This window comes from Dipodomys merriami, unplaced genomic scaffold (genome assembly GCF_024711535.1).
Source record: "Dipodomys merriami isolate MVZ:Mamm:240054 unplaced genomic scaffold, mDipMer1.0.p SCAF_90, whole genome shotgun sequence".
Lineage (NCBI taxonomy): Eukaryota > Metazoa > Chordata > Mammalia > Rodentia > Heteromyidae > Dipodomys > Dipodomys merriami.
The window spans coordinates 3,373,405-3,391,581 of NW_027206513.1; the positions used below are offsets into that span (position 1 = coordinate 3,373,405).

Below are 18,177 nucleotides of genomic sequence, written 5' to 3' on the forward strand. Positions count from 1 at the left end.
AGATAGTAACTGATAAGCTCAAAGATAGATGTAGTTAGGGATACAGGATACCCACTATCTGAGACTACAGAGGATGAAAATAACAATTTCAGACTAGCTTCTGTCAGGAAGGTGCTGCAGAGAAGGACAGATTCAGATCAGAGTTTGCCAGGCAGTGTTAGCAATCAAAGGAATGTTAACTTGCAGTGAGAGTTCTAGCTGTAGCTTGCTGTTTTGAACTCAGGCTACTGGAAGCCAGCATTATGCCCCACTGAAAAAGCCTTCTACTTGTGTCTGGGACAATGGAGCTACAAAATGAATGGGATAGGTTCCCATCTTTATTAAGATTATATATTCAAAAATAATAATTTCTCTTCTCTGTGGGGATATGTTTCTAGACCTCCAATGCATACCATGTATAGTGCTAAACCCTACATAGAACTACTACTAGACTTCTTCCCTGAGCTACAAACATGTGATGAAGTTTATTACCTAGGCTCAATAACAAATTAACAACTTTAACATGATACATACCTCAGAAATCTCAGTAAATTCTTTTTTATTTTAGGAAGTGGATGATGTTCACTTTTCACTTACAGAAACACTGTATAGCTTCTCTTTGGCAAATCCAAGTTGCCTGCACCACCTCTCTGGTGCAGTACAAGTGTTACTTGAACTCAGCATGTTGATAACCAGGACAATCAAGACAGGTGCTAAGTAACATGGAGATAGGTAGTATATATACTATGGATAGGCTGGATACATTTATCTAGTCTACCAAAATAACATGAGATTTCATTATATTACTCAGAGAGGTGTATAATTTTAAAATCATGGATTGTTTACTGCTGAGTTTTTCCATTTAGTTTTTCACATTGTAATTGGCTATTGGTAACTGAAATGTGGAAAACAGAATCAGGGATGAGGAGGGACTCATGTCTATCAAACATAGTTCTGAATTCTTTATGTCAAGATACCCTGACTGCCAATATCAACCTGGGAATATTTATGATCATATCTGAGCTCATTCTGAGTCATCTCAAGGCAGAATCATTAAGTTAAGAAGTCTTTCACAATGTGGATCAATAGTTAAATGACACTGCCTAGAAAGGACTACTAGTTGCTAGAACTGAAATAAAAATAAACCTAAGCAGGACAGATTAAGTCAGATACATTTGTAATCACATAGAATCACAGGGAATGGAGAAATCTTAAAAGCATTATAAAGTAATTTTGATTACTCATACTCACAGAAAAATAAGCAATTTAAATGTTAAGTCTTGTTATTTGTTGAACCATTTTGTTTTAGTTTTGATATATCCTGTTATTTTCACTCGGCATCAGTAGATAAACTAATGTTGTAAGCAAATTTCTGGTTACAAAGCAGTTTTATAAAAGAAGACTATAATACTTTGGGTAAATGGTTGATTTTTAGTCTAAGGGTCACAGAAGTGAAAGATAAGTGACAGAACAAAAGGAAGTGCCAACTTCTAAACATCTAAGTCTCCATCAGACTTTCCCTGCTATAGATGAGGAACACTCTGACCTCAAGCATTAGACATATTATATGCCACCCTCAAACCCAAACCCATACAATTCCCTCCAACTTTGTGCCTGGATCCCCAGTTCCTGTACTAATGTCAAGATGTCTAATGTACAAATGTCTGTCTGCCAGACATTTGACTCTGTTTATGAGCTAGACTTTGACTCCTTTGACTTTCACATAAACAAATGACAAAGCCTTTGAAGGCTCGATTTAAGGGTTCCCAGAAGCTAACTCTGCCTGCCACGTGCTCTAGATTTGTTGTTACTGGCTTTTCCCACCCATTCATACCTGCTGCCTCCCTCCCAAGAGTGTTCACACCACAGTGCCTTGCCATTCTGCATGAACACTGGACCCTATTGAGTTTTCTGTGTTTTCATCTGGTGCTGGTTCAGCCTCCCTAGAATCCATCCAGCCTTCATATGCAGGCAACATTGATTTTAGTATCTAGAATTTCTCTAGCTTCCCTTTGGGAGGAGATAATTATCTGATTGTATCTTGGGATATAGAAACACCTGAGGGGAAGTCAGACATGTTTGATAAAATAGCAAACTCACAGACACTGAAATCATTGCTTCTTAGAAATTTATTTTGGCTTAGAATGAATTAACTACACTATACACATAAAAGGGACAAATGACACCCCAAACAAACACCACAAATTTACTGGTTGAATGCCCATTTTACAGGAAGAAAGTGTTTTCTTATTTGTAGTTCTGTATGAAAATAAAGACCATTCAAATGAAAACAAGCAATAACTATACAGAACTGGGTATATAGCAAGGGGCTGACCAATGCCGGTGCTGGAAGAGACTTAAAAGTAGGCAGGTGAGTAGGAAAGCTTTCTGATTTTTTAAAGGAAGGCTTTAGTTGGTGTTGTATTTGATTAGAATATAGCATAAGGAAGCAACATGAGGAAGCTATGTGATTGATGTGCAGAGCAGAGTTGGTTTTCTCTAGTTGTTTGTAAATTGTAAATAGTAGCAAAAAGGTAGAGCAGTTAATGTGTCACTGCTGGTTGCTGTCAGGTTGTATCTCAAACTTCTGTTGCCATAGATGGTCTGGCTTTTGTTATTTTGCCTATTTAGCTTCTTGATCATTGAGATTCATGTTGACAGGTTCAAAATCGAAATAAATGTTATTTTTATCTATCTCTTTTGTCACTCCTACAGGTTGTCCAGGCATCATGGTGGTGTAGATAAAGTATCCAGGATTTTTCATGGATTCCAAAGTGAAAACTGAGCCGTTTTTTTCCTTGAGAAAAGTGAAGGGCAGACGATCATTGTACTTCAGTGAATTCAGTGTTTGAATGTTTATGTTCTGAAATTTGAAGAAGAATTTATTAATAGCTGCTATTTTATCTATATGATATGATATAAATATCTAATACTTTGCATTTTGCATGCTTGCCAAAGGTCCATGTATTAAAGTCTTGCTCCTAATCTTAGTGTTATTGAGAGATGATGAAACTTCAATAGGTGGAGCTTAGAGGGAGGTTTTAGGACATTGAGAATGTTCTCTCAAAAAAAATTTGGGTATCTTGTCCTTTCTTTACTGCTTTTCATCCTGACCATTAAATAAGAAGATTTCTCCCACAATAATATGCTACCACAGACCCAAAACATCTAGGCCAATGAATCATGGGCTGAAACTTTCAAAGGATGAGCCAAAATAATCTTTTTCTCTTTATAAGTTGATAATCTCATGTATTTGTTGCTGTGACTAAAAATGACTAACAAACTTTGTGAAGGAAAGAAAGAAATAGCATGGTAGTCTTTGCTAAAGCTTAGGTTTCAGTACTAGTATGAAAGCTTTCTATTTTTCTGGACTGGGAAGTCTGGAGACAATTCTCCCGAGTTTTCTTACCTTTAATTGTAATGTGGGCTCCTCATTGACTACATCACAACACAGACAGAGCTCTCCATTAAGAACAGCCAAAAAAATAGGATTGATATCCACATCTTCTATATATGCAGGCAATACATCAAAGGTTTCTGTAAAAGGTAATTAGAACAGTTTCTGAGAAGAAAAAATTACCTTTGAGGAACCTCCTCAAAAGACTAAACATAGAGCTCTCCTATGATCCAGCAATCCCACTTCTGGGCATTTACCCAAATGGTCACAAACAAGGCCATGCTAAAGCTACCAGCACAGCTATTGCAGCATTATTCACTACAGTTAAGATATGGAACCAACCCAGATGCCTCTCAGTAGATAAAATGGATCAAGAAAATTTAGCATATATGCACAATGGAATTCTATGCTTCCATCAGAAAGAATGACATCACCCTATTTGTAAGGAAATGGAAAGACTTGGAAAAAATCATATTAAGTGAAGTAAGCCAGAAACATAGGCTCCACAGTTTCCCTCACTTATAATAATTAATATATGTCTAGGATAGTCATAGCAGATAAACAGAATGGCTCAATAGCTATGTCTATATGACCATATAAGATGATGCCAAGTGAAATGAACTCCAACACATGGAAACAAGAAGTTTTTCTTTTTTCTTTATTCTTTTTTTTTTTTTTTCAGTTATGGGGCTTAAACTCTCTGGGCCTGGGCGCTGTCCCTCAGTTCTTCAGCTCAAGGCAAATGCTCTACCCCTTGAGCCACAGTGCCACTTCTGGTTTTCTGGTGGTTTGTTGGAGATGTTTCCTGCCCAGGGGGGCTCTGAACTGTAATCCTCAGATCTCAGCCTCCTGGGTAGCTAGGATTACAGGTGTGAGCTGCCCAGCTTGTTGTTGTTGTTGTTTGGGTCGGGTTGTGGGGCCTGAACTCTGGGCCTGGGTGCTGTCCCTCAGCTCTTCAGCTCAAGGCTAGCGCTCTACCACTTGAGCCACAGCACCACTTCCGGCTTGTTTCTTTTTGCTTATGTTGTGCTGAGGAATTGAACCCAGGGCCTCAGGTATGCAAGGCAAGCGCTCTACCACTGAGCCACCTTCCCAGCCCCCTTATTGTTGTTTTTAATGTATTATAAGATTTCTTTTTTATTTTGTGTTTTTTTTTCCTCCTGTGGTTTGTCCCCTATTATCACTGTGTTTGATTTTGGTACCCTGGGTATTGTATATGTGTTTATCTGAATTAGGGAAGGGAAGGGGATCAACAAAATGTGAGGAAAAGGACAAACAGCAACCAGTGCAACAGTGATACAAGACAATGTGTTGGAAAGGAACTATACAACTTGGCGGGGAGGGAAAGTGGGAAAAAATGAGGGAGGGGTAACAAGTTTGACAAGAAATGTATTCATTACCTTATGTACATAACTGTAACCTCTCTGTACAACACCTTGACAATAAAAATTTTAAAAATACCTTTGTTTTCTGTTGAAGTTTGTGGTGTAACATCCCTGTTCTCTTACACACACACTGGCCCTGTAGCCAAGAATAACCTTATTCTCAGAATTTTCCTCTCATTGTATCTGTGGTGCTGATTTCCTTCCAGTCTCCTCTCGCCAACCCCACACCTCACTTCCTACCAGACTTCTTTCTGATTAGAGACATCTTTGAGCCCTCCTCCACTCCTTACTCTTGGTCATCCCCTGTAGCCCACTGAGACTGCTTCTTGGGCAGCAGTGCTTCTTCCTTTCAAGAGGAGGGAGAAGCAAAGCAGTCCTGATGGACAGGGGCTCCTCCTAGGCCAGAGGACAGTGGGAAAGATGAAACCATCTCCACCGAGTAAAGAAAGCTTGAGACTCACCTGCAGGTTCATCATGTTTTCGTGGTACTGCTTTAAGGATGAATTGGTCCTGGTCTAAGACCAGACTTTGGTGGTTTGTATCAAAAATATGATATTGAACTGAATAAATATTTTTATCTAGAAAAGAGTAACAGAGATATGAATAATTAGTAAGACTCAAGTCAGCCTCAGAGTGTCTTTCTCTGGTTAGTTTTTCCCACCAACCTACTGATAGAGGAACTTTGGGCCCTCTAGTAGTTAATTACTTGGGTTCTGGGGAAATGCTGACTTGAGATCAAATTTCTCTTCAGCCGTTTACAAGATGAGCAAGTTGCTAAAGTTCTCCAAATCTTATTTTTCCCACTGGTAAAATGAAGATAAGAGAAGCTGTCTTTTGTTGGGTTGATATGATGAATGAGTTACTCAGTGAAAGTTCACTATTATTAGCATTAGAACTGGTATGGAAGCTCAATATTGTTAATGGTGGTATAGATAACCTTTCTGTGTGCCTTCTCTCATTGGTGGGCAATCATCATAGGTTCATAGATCCCTGTCCTATCAGGCATGATATGTGCTGATGGTGAGGACAGCAAAGAATGGGGAATGATGGGACAGGAAAAGAGGCAGCCAGGAACAGCAGCACTGTGTTCCTGCTGGGAAGAACTTAGGGGAAAATCCAGACTGGATATGCCTACCTTCATGGAATATATATGACTGGGCTTATATTTGGCCAGATATTTGGCCAAGAATGTAGTCATTCAGTTTAGTCAGCTATGCTTTTACCAAGCATTTCACTTCCTTTTTAATTTTTTAAAATTGTTCTTAAATAAAGGTTATGTACAAAGGGGTTATAGTTACACAAGTTAGGTAAAGAGTCTTGGACAATGTCACCTCTTCCCTCACTCCAAATTTTTCCCTCCCATCCTCACTGACAAGTTGTATAGTTCATTTTTGCCATAGTGTCTAGTGTGTACCACTGTGGCATTTGTTTACTCTTGTCCTTCCACATTTCACCTTCTAATGGACGTAAAATCCTAAACCAAGAACTTGTTTCTACAGTCATCTCTGATGACTCATTTATCAGTGACTGAACTTAGTTTTTGTATGGGGAATTAGTAATTATCAAATTTAGGGTTGAGTCTTTTTTTAGTGCTACTTCTGAGGCTTGAACTCAAGGCCTGAGTGCCATCCCTGAGTTTTTCTGCTTAAGGCTAGTCATCTAGCACTTCAACCAGAGCTCTACTTTTGTTTTTTTTTTGTTTTGTTTTGTTTTGCTGTTTAACTGGAGATAAAAGTCTCACAGACTTTCTCAGATCTCAGCACCTGAGTAGTTAGGATTACAGCTGTGAGCTGTGGATGCCTGGCTTGACTGAGTCTATTTAGAAAAACAAATTTAATAAGTGATAGGGTCATATAATATAGATTAGCAATTACACTATAAAATTATACATGTACAACTACATACAGTCTTACTCTTTATTCACTCCATAAAGGTGATGCCTTTACTAAGAACCCCTAATATACAGTCCCCTCCCTGTCATCTGTTGCTCTTATGCTCTATATCCTGTAATCCAAGTTCCTATGCTTTTTCTTTGCTGAAACTTTTGTCATTCCCTTGATGGGAACATTTTTTCTCCTTCAGCCTGTGTTGGGCCATAGTGTCTATATTGCAGAGCTTTTCTGACTTGTTCTATATTTTGCATAGGACCTTTTCTGGCTTATTCAATATTTGTCACTGGGACTTTACAGAAGCAAGCTCTAGGTAATCTTTCACTGAATGTGCCTCTTCGGTTCAGGAAGAAGTTATTAGCATGTTCTCCTGAGAGCTCTTCTGGGACAGTCATCTGGGCCTTTGGTTGGGAAATGAAACGGTGAGGGTGAGCACCATTGTCCTAAGCAGGAGCTTGCACTGTCAATATTAACCTAATCAGGCTACCAACAGCATTATTTACCTCTCATGTTTGTCATTTCATGGTAGTTTTGCATACAAGGAAGGTTTAGGCAGAAGGAAACATTCTGGGATTCAAAGTGAGGTCTTCCAACCTCAGTGTGATGCCAAGGAACCTGGGTGTGGAGCCAGGCAGACCACCTTGGGAAGCCCCACTCTGCTGCTTTTCTGGCCAAGGATATTGGGCAATTGATAAAAATATTTTCCAAGCACCATTGTTGTGAAGTTTAAATTACATTCTTTTTGGAAAATGCTCAGACCTTGTACTTGATTAATGTGAGCTTTCTATTGTTTTATCAGGACACCAACTTTTGGATTTAACTTCCTGAGGTGCCACCTCTCCCTACAGTTTTCAGAAGTCTCCAGAGAAAGTTCCTTCTTTGTTAGCCAGGCAATGGCACAATTTTCCTTCCCTGTTATCTTAAGATCCCTTGGAAGATTACCTGAGGGAGTGGAAGCCATAGAATCAGAGCCTGACAATAGAGTGTTCTCCTCCTGATGAGGAGAGTCAAAGACGAAAAGTTCGCAAACACAGTTCCATTAGCTAGGGCTTTACAGTTCATTAGGCCAAGTAAGGATTTAATTCTTTACTTTTGCAGTTTCCAAAGCATGATTAATGAGAACAGTCATGCAGAAATATAGTAATGTTTTTAAGAGGTTCTATGTTTAGTAATTTTGGAAGACTCTGGATTAAACAATATTAAGGAAGGCTCTTTGTATCAGAGTTCCTTATAAACAGTTTTCCCAAATACTTTGGGAAGATTAACAAGATATTTTACCACCTATTAACAGGTGGTAGACTCCTCCTGTCTGAGGAGGGATCCTCCCTAGGGACTGGAAATTTATGTAAGCCTTATGATATGAGAAGATTTCTGTTATTTGTAAATGTTATTTTGTGGGATTTTGTGGGGGAGGGGTACGGTGAGGACAGAAGTTTTGGAGTGGCACATTAGTTACTTGGAAAACAATACTTAAAAAATGTTTTCATCTGAAAGCTGACCCAGAGGCACTGATTATGGCAGTCATTTTCTGAGTGGAACAGAGAAACAGTAAACAAAAGAACTTCATTTGGCCCCAGCCAGCTGCCCCACTAAGAAACAGCTGCTCCACCAGAGGAAACCAGGAAAGAAACTCCATTGACATCTATGGTGGAGGGATTATACTCACTCAAACCAAGTCACAGAGCAGGGCCTGAGACTAGAAGTGCAGATCATCTTGAGAAAATTTAGTGTGCCACAAATGATACCCTCAACTGACTGCTTTGAGATTTTTTTTCGTGTGTGTGTGTGTGTGTGTGTGTGTGTGTGTGTGTGTGTGTGTGTGTGTGTGTGTGTGTGAATGTTTTGTTTGTTTTGGGTTGTTTTCAGTTTGTTTTGAGGTTACTTCTCTACTTTCTGCTTTTTTAAAAAGGAACATTAGAGTCTCATAGATTTTTCTGCCCAGGCTAGCTTTGAACCTTGACCCTCAGATCTTAGCCTTCTGAGTAGCTAGGATTACAGGTGTGAGCCACCAGTGGCTGGTAACTTATTCCATCTCACCCTTCCTTTATCTTAGACCCTTCTTCTCTTTTCACCTGTATCTAGCTCTTGATATTAACACTTCTCCTCACAACTGGTCTATATACCTATACCGAGCATATACAATTCCCTGTGTCACCATCTTCCTTACTTCATATCTCTTTCCTCATTCTTCCTACCCTGAAAAGCTTATACAAAAACTCAGCTCCCATTGCAACAATGAGATGTACAAGTCGGTATGTTGAAAAACAAACTTTACAACTTTGGTGGGGGGTGGGGATCAGGTAGGCGGAGGTGGGGGGAGTATGGGAAGGGATGGGAAGGGGAAACAAAGAGGAGGTAACAATGCTTGATAAGAAATGTACTCATCTTGCCCATGTAATTGTAACTCCTCTGTACGGTATTCTCACAATTAAAAAAAAAAAAAAAAAAAACAGCTCCCAATGCATTTAGTGAAACTGGATTTTAAAATAAAACTATCAATGATATCCTACTGTATGTAAAAATTTCACTGCATTTTGACTTGGAGATGGTAGTAGAGCTGAAATATACCCCCATACTAGCAAGGGGAAGTGGATCATCAAGCCATCATTTATCTAGTCCACTGAGAATACAGAGAATAACCCTTCAGGAAGACTTCAGGCATCCTAAAGCCCATACTAAAAAGGGTTTTCAATGAGTAAATTTCAACTCAAAAGTACAAGAAATACAAGAAAGCAAGTAAATACAATACATCCAGAAAACAATAATCATACAACAACAGAACAGAATGATAGTGAAATAGAAGAAATCTCATTAAACTCAAAGGACTGTTGGTAAAAATGTTTTATGATCACAAAAAGGATGTTAAGAGATAAATGAAGGAATTTAATGAGAAGACTGATAAAAAGTTAAATTCAAGTGGATGCTACTAAAGGGCTAAATGACTTTTTTTTTGGTGGGGGGAGGTCTGGTCGTGGGGCCTGAACTCTGGGCCTGGACGCTGCCCCTCAGCCCTTCAGCTCAAGGCTAGCGCTCTACCACTTAAGCCACAGTGCCACTTCTGGCTTGTTTCTTTTTGCTTATGTGGTGCTGAGGAATCGAACCCAGGGCCTCATGCATGCAAGGCGAGTGCTCTACCACTGAGCCACCTTCCCAGCCCCATAAAGGGCTAAATGACTTTTTTTTTAATTGTAAAAATACTATACAGAGGGTTACAGTTACATGAGTAAGGCAATGAGTACACTTCCTATTGAGCATTGTGCTAAATGACTTTTAAAGAAAATATAGCTACAGGGCTAAAAGAGATGAAAGAAGGCACAGGTAAAGTAATGAAGTAATGAAAGTCAAGGCATGAAAAAGGATCTCAATAAAGAGATATAAAGTCTCTATTGTCTCTATTGTTCCCTCCTGCCCACCATCACAGTAGTCACAGACAAATGAGAGGAAATAAAAAAGACAGCTGTGATCAACAGCTTGAAAATGAGGTTATAATTAGGAAGAAATAAATCAAAGATATTTGGGATTGAGGAAACTTACCATGAAACATGATATGAGAGGGGTTTTCATTCTTTAATGTTATGCCTGTAAGAAAATAATGATTATTTCACTTAACATCATCTTATCTGACCTTTTCTGCTTGTCTCAGACGTATACTCGTTATTGCAAATAAGGGAAACCATGGAACCTATGTTTCTTTGGGCCTGGCTTACTTCACTTAATATAATTTTTCCCAAGTCTTTCCATTTCCTAACGAATGAATCCCAAGATAGGGACACAATTGTTTTTTTCTTTCTTGCTTTTGATTCTAATGTATTTGTAAGGTACCATGTGATTTTTTTTTGTTGCTTTGTATAGCCTTTCCCGATGGTATAACCCCTGATTTCACTGCATTTTATGTTGGTATAATTTGGGAAGGGGAAGGGAAAAACCAAATTGTTTAAATAGGGATACAGGTTGACTCATTGCAACAATGAGATGTACAAGATGCTATGTGGAAAAACAAACTTTACAATTTAGGCGGGGGGGGTGGGGAGTGGGGGGGTAGGGGGGTGGGGGGGGAGTGTAGTTGTGGAGGTGGGAGGGAAGGGATGGTAGGGGAAAAACAAAGGAGGAGGCAACAATGCTTGATAAGAAATGTACTCATTACCTTGCTCATGTAACTGTAACCCCTCTGTACAGTATTTTCACAATAAAAAAACTTATTTAAAAAAAGAAAAAAAAGATGTCTTAAAAATTATCAAGCTAGGTAAGAAATGTATGCATTATCCTGCCCATGTAATTGTAGCCCCCCTGTACAGTATGTTCTCAAATAAAATAAAATACAATTTAAAAAAAAATTATCAAGCTAAAGGTAGACAGATAATAAAATAGAAAGTTAAAACAGCAGAATAGATAATATAGAAGACAGAGTTTCTGGGCTTGACCACAGAGTAGATATAACACAGAGGGGGTGTGGAAAAACTATACATGCAAATGATTTCAAGAATTATGAAAAAAGTAGTTTGCAAGAACTTCAGGACTTAATTAGAAGAAACAATTTACATCTGATGATTATTGAAGCTGGACAGGAGTGGATAGCTAAAAACATAAGAATTATTAAATAAGAAGAATTAAAGAATAAAAGAATTAAAGAATTAAAACAAGAAGCCCATTCAGGAACAAGAGTATTTTATAATACCCAACAGATCACATCAGGAAAAAACTCCTTTGTGACATATAATATATCAAACATTAAACACAGAAAATAAACAGCATACTTAAGGTATGCATGAGAAAAGACAGATCACTTAGCAGGGAAAACCTATCATATGGTAACAGAAGATTTCTCAATAGAAACTAGATACCCAAGGAAGGCTTGAAATGATTCATTTCAAGCATTGAAAATAAACAACTACCAATCCCTAATACTTATCCAATGTTGCTTTCACTCATAAGCAAAGGACAAATGAAGTAATCCATGATTAAAAGCTAAATAAATTTATTACCATGAAACCAATATGGCAGAAGAGACTCAAAGACATCCTGCACACAGATGATCAACGTGAACATTTTTAAAAAGCAGAGAAAGGGATCCTGCCATATGAGTAAACAAAGGAGAAACAAGAAAAGATACAAACCCAAAATTGGGGTAAGGGTCAAGGTGACAGGAACTATTGCATAATTCCCAATGTCAGCACCCAATATTAATAGACTAAATTCTCTAATCAAAAGACACAAAATTGGAAGTTAGATCAAAGGGCAAGACTCAACCACCTGTTGTCTACAAAAGATACCTCTAGGTAGCAAAAAGCACTTTCTTAAGGTAAAAGGTTAGAAAAAAATTCCTCCAAGCAAATAAACCATGTAAACATGCTGGAGTAGTAATACTTCTATCTGATAGACTTCAAAATTAATCAGAAGACCAAAGGAAGGTCACTTTACACTAATAAAGAGAACTCTTGATCAAGATATCATTTTGTGTGTGTGTCTGTATGTCTGTCTGTCTATCTGTCTATCTTGGGGCTTGAACTCAGGGCCTAAGTGCAGCCCCTGAGCTTTTTTTTCCCTCAAAATTAATGCTCTACCACTTGAGCTACAGCTCCACTTTCAGATTTTTGGTGATTAATTGGAGATAAGAGTTTCTTGGACTTTCCTGCCTGGACTAGCTTTGACCCATGATTCTCAGATCTCAGCTTCCTAAGCAGCTAGGATTACAGGTGTAAACCACTGGTGCCTGGCCAACATAACAAATTTTAACAATATGCACTAAATATGGAAGGGTCCCAATTTGCTAAACAAATATTATTGGACTTAAAACACATATAAAACCCAACAAATGAGTTTAAGACTTGAACACCCAACTTGCAATAGTGGATAGATCATCCAGGCATAAACTCAATACAGAAACCTCAGATTTAAATGACACCATAGACTAATTTAGACTAATTGGACATAGCAGTCATTTACAGATTTATTTTTTCATCCAGCTGCTTTACAATGCATATTCTCAGAAGATCATCAAATATTCTCACATAGATCATATTGTAGGTCATGAAGAAGTCTCAGCAATTTTAAGAAAATTGAAACTTTCTGTATCTTGTCAGTCCATGAAATAAAATTAGAACTTAACAGCAAAAGACAACACAATGTATTCAAACTCATGGAGGCTGAACAACAGATTGCTGATAAGAAAGTTGTTGAAGTGATGAGGGAAAATAAAAAGTTCCTAGAATCTAATGAAAATAAAAACACATTATACTAGAACCTTCGAGACACAGCAAAAGTACTTTAGAGAGAAAAGTTTATAGCTGTGAGTGCCTACATTGACCCCGAACAGAGAGATCTCAAATTAATACTCCAATGATATATCTCAAAATCTTTGAAAAACAAAAATAGGCCAAACTGAAAAGCAGGAGATGAGAAACATAATAAAAAAATTAGTTCAGAAATAAACTCTGGACTAAGAACATCAATACAATCAACAAAAAGTCAGTTATTCAAAAAGATAAAATTGATATGCCCTTGGTCAATCTCACCAAAAGATGAAATCACCCAAATAAATAAGCAAAGGATGAAAGATGGGATATCACAACAAAAGAGTAAAATCAGAACATTATTTCCAGCTAACTGGAAAATCTAGTAGAGATAGATGTTTTTCTAGATAAATCTCAAGATAAAAAATTGAGACAAGAGGATAAATTATTTAACAGATCCATAGTAAGTAATGAAATTGAAAAGGCAATAAAGAATCTCCCAACAAAAAAGTCCAGGTTGCAACAGATTCACAAGTCAATTTGGTAAGGCCTTTAAAGAAGACACAACAGCAATATTCCTCAAATTTTTCATGAAATAGAAAAGAAAGAATCATTGGCAAACTCATTCCATAAAGCCAGCATTATATTTGTCCCCAAACTGGAAATGGATTCAACAAATAAAAAGAACTATGGGCCAATCTTTTTGATGAACACAGCTGGAAAACTAATAAAATACCTGTTAACAAAATCAACAAATACCAAAAGAAATCATGCACTACAATCAAATTGTTTTCATCTCAGGGATGTAAAGCTGATTTAATATAAGAAATTCAATAAACAAGAGTGCATTCACAGAACCAAGAACATGAATCACATGATCATTTCCATAGATGCAGAAAAGGCCTTTGAAAAAATCCAACATCCTATTATAACATAAGCCCTGGAAGCTGAAATATGAGGATTGTGGTTCAAAACCAGCTCAAGAAGAAAAGTGTCTGAGATTCTTATCTTCAATTAACCACCAAAAAATCTAGAAATATTGCTGTAGCTCCAGCGGTAGAGTACAAGCCTAGAGCTGGGGACAGTGCTCAGGCCCAGAATTCAGTCTATCTAATAGCAAAAACAAGAAAATAGAAAAAGGAAGAGTTATCACAATTTCAGATTTCAAATTTTATTACAGAGCTATGGTAACAAAAACAGGTTGGTAGTGACACAAAAGTAGGACTGACCTGAAGACCAATGTTACAGACTAAAAGACCCAGAAATAAACCCACATACCCCTCGCCATCTGATATTTGATAAGGGAGACAAAAATATATGTTAAAAATACAGCCTTTAATAAATGGTGATAGAAAAACTGGATATCCATATATGGAAGCAGGATCTCTGTCAACTGGTACTAGTATCAGATCAAAGCAAATCCTCAACATAAGACCTGGAGTCTTGAAATTTCTACAGGAAGTAGTATAAGAAACATTAGATTTTATTGGCATTGAGAGGAATTTCCTGAGCATACTTCTAGGGGTTCAGCAAATAGAAGAGAGAATTGACAATTGGATTACATCAAGCTAAAAAGTTTCTGCACAGAGGAAGACATATTACTAAGTTAAAAAGACAAGACTACAAAATGGAAGAGCTTTGCTAACTATACCATTAAATAAGGCCTAATATCCAGGATATATATAAGAGTTCAGTCAAGAGAATAAACCCCTAAAGAATCAATAGCTCAATTAATGGGAACAGGGACTTAAGTAGAGACTTCTCAGAAGAAGTCAAAATACCCAATAAACACATGAAGAAATGCTTAATATCTTTGGCCATAAAGGAAATGGAAATCAAAAAAAAACCACTGAGATTCCATCTCTCCTCAGTATGACTGGTCATCACCAAGAATACCAACAACAAATACCGGCAAGGGATGTGGGGAAAAAAGGAACCCTATTACTCTGTTGATAGGAATGTACATAAAAGCAACCACTATGGAAGGCAGCTTTGAGATTCTTCAAATATCTAAACATTGAACAACCCTAAGATCTAGCAATGCCACTCTTGGGCATTTATCCAAAAGATTACAAATCAAGACATAGTAAATACATCCATCTTAATTCATTGCTATACTATCCATCATAGCCAAATTATGGAAATAGCCTAGATTCCCTAGAGTGGATGAAGTGATCACGAATACATCATTCACATATATATATATATATATATATATATATATATATATATATATATATATATATATATATATATATATACCAAGTAACTTAAAGGAATGGGCAGATTTGGGACAGATGGGGAAGAAGATGTAAGAGATGATGATAATGAGCAAGATGCACTGTACTTATCAATTGGTATGTTGAAGTAAACCCTCTTTGTCCCTTTGTCTTGTACATAAGTTTATCTGATTTGGGGAGTGGAAGGGGAAGAACAGAAATGGTGGGGCAAATGGTGAACTAAATATTCAGTGATACTCACTGGACACTATGTTGGAAATGAACTATATAACTTGTAGGGGAGAGAGTCAGAAAGGGAAAAACTGGGAGAAAATGAGGGAAGAGGTGACTCTGTTCAAAAAGAAATGCATTACCTGACTTATGTAACCGTAATCCCTCTGTGCATCATCTACACAATAACAAAAAACTTTGTACAACTACTTATAGATAATAAAAAGTAAACATTTTAAACACTCATTTTATCACTTTGTTCTTCATTTTCACAACCCCATCTGTCAACTTGTAAGAGCTATTTTTGTATGCAAGTTGTATACAATAATAAAATGTATTATTATTTAAAGAAAAATAAAAGTAATTTAGGAAAAAATAAAAATTTTAATCTAAGCACATGCATCAAAACTGTCTACTCATGATAAATCTGTTGTTCTCAAGTATAATATGTCCATTTTCACTATGTTCCATTACTTTTCCTCTCTACTTAATGTCATATAAAAATTCTTGAAGCTCATATTTTTTACAAGTTGGCTAGAGAAAGTATTTAACATACCTCCCACTCTGGGAATCACTTTTTGATGTCACAATAAATTTTTACAACTTAAAAAAATTTAAATTTATTATTTTCTTCCAATATAGTTGTACCAAGGAATTAGTTTTACCTGTCCATTTATGTGTGTAACCCTTCCATCAATTCCTTATTCCCACCAAATTCTTCTGACAGCAACCTGTTTTCTAGTTCCATTTTCACATTTGCATGTTTTGAGTCTTATGACTGCATTTGATCACTGTTCCTTTCTCTATTCATCTGCCTCCTCCTTAGCCTTGATCCAAGACATCTTTCAGCTTCTTAGTAGTCATTTCCAACAATGAATTTCTTACCTTCAGGCTCTGGTTGACATTCATCCTGGTCTCTTGAGGATGTATAAGTTTTCATGTCTGAGCTGCTACTTGAAGAGGACATTGCCCAAACTGAGGATGAACACAACAGGGCACAGGAGGGAAGGCAGGACCAACACAATTGGTTATGGAAACTTTCAGCACTAGGAAATCTCTTGTTATATATACCTTCAGGATGTAGCCCTATCACTACCTGGGAATGCAGCCTTAACGTCACAGGGTTAGGTCATTCCAATTCATGATGGAATTCTATTTTAATTTTATCCACCAAAACAATACTGTGGTTTGACCAAATGGTCATTTATTTTTTTTATTTGCTATATTTTGTTTCCTATGTGAATTAGTTCTCCAGGAATCACTTTAGGATCTTTCTAGAACACAGGTTCTAATTTAGTAGGGCAGAGGGGTTGAGAGTCTACATTACTAACGATTTCTCAGGGATGCTGATGCTGCTGAGTCACAAATCACATTGAGTAGCAAGGTTCTAAGAGACTCAGTTTCTAATGTCCAGAAACACAATAGCTCCCAGTTATACTTCTACTGTGGTGATGGGGTCTGGGCTCTCACTTCTCCTTCGGATCTGCACAACACTTTCTAGCATAAAAGCCTATTTTCATATACAAATTAGCAAATCTTACCATGGTACCAAGAATATGGGACAAGTAATTTCAATCCTTTGTTACAGAAAACAAAACAGAAGTTGAGAAATGTCTCAGAGCTAGAAACAAGTAGGAGAGCTCTGGAGTTCAAATCCAGACCTTTCCATGTAACCGAAATAAGGTTCTGTGGAGGGAGAAAGTAGGCCAGTTTTGCTAACTTTCTAAACTTCTTTGGATATTTAATATTAGCTGTATTGGAGAATATGCCATCTAGTATGGTACCTCTCAGAGGAAACTCAGCTGATAAAATACAGGTTCTGATCCTGGATCTGGGATGGGCTACAGATTCTGCATCTCTAATGAGCCCTCAAACCAGGCTGATGGGACTGATAATTAGAGGCTGTTTCGTTTAGCAAGGTACTAGCAGACATAGGAAAAGCTGAGAGTTCACTGAGCACCCAAAACCCCCTGTGTAAGCATGTATCACTCACACATGCTTTTCACAGGCATCTTTCACCTCTTTCGCCTCCCTCTCCTTTATTTCCCTCATTTTCTCCCTATTCCCATGCCCTTGGCTTGTTTTTCTTAGTACACTTCTGCTATATTGAACAGATTAGTCTAACCCATGCTTCCTAAAGTGTGAAACTGTAGAGCACCACAGCACACACACTCAAGAAAAAAACAACCAATATTTACAGTTTTTGAATGAAGTACAGAAATATATGCCAGACCCAGCAAATCATTACCATCAGATATGGAAAAATAGAAAATGTAAAAGATGAGAAAAGAGCCAGGTCCAGTTAATGTGTGTTGTTCCATCTTCCCAGCAATGCAGATCCACAGACACAAAATGAAATTCAGGCTTCCATAGGAAGTGGAAAGGGCCTGATTCATAGGTGTCAATACCAAAAAGGTATTTTTTAAAAAAACTGTAGGTGAAGATTACATACCTGGATCAGAGATGTAATGCGTCTGTAGCTCTGGGAAGATAATGGGTATTCTCTGGTGTCTTCTAACAGAATCATCTCAGAAACTTTGTCTTAAGTGGATAGTCATGTTAGTAATCAGTGTTCAGCCAATAGCACTGTTGGTGAGGCACAGTTAAGATGATGTCAGCCTTTAAGAGGAATTTTGCTAAGAGGTGGAGTCTATATTTCTACATTAATTTGGATTAGGCTCTGATAATAGGATGCAGTTGAAATAATGTATCAATTTCTAGTTTTTTCTAGGTCTTTTTTTTCCTATGCCAGTACTGGAGCTTGAACTTGGGGCTTGACTACTGTCCTTAAACTTCTTTTGCTCTACTACTTGAACCACAGCTCCATTTCCAGCTTTTTTTTTTTTT

The 18,177-nt window shown here is 37.4% G+C and overlaps 1 protein-coding gene across 1 annotated transcript; it reads right to left on the bottom strand.

The window, feature by feature from the left end:
- Nucleotides 1-2,602: 2,602 nt before the first annotated feature.
- LOC138821204 (interleukin-37-like) lies at nt 2,603-16,297 on the bottom strand. Its single transcript, XM_070013297.1, has 4 exons — nt 16,216-16,297; nt 5,223-5,339; nt 3,389-3,516; nt 2,603-2,842 (listed from the first exon to the last, which is right to left on the bottom strand). Exons 1-4 carry the CDS (start codon nt 16,295-16,297, stop codon nt 2,603-2,605), a joined length of 567 nt encoding a protein of 188 aa, XP_069869398.1.
- Between the last annotated feature and the right edge of the window lie 1,880 nt (nt 16,298-18,177).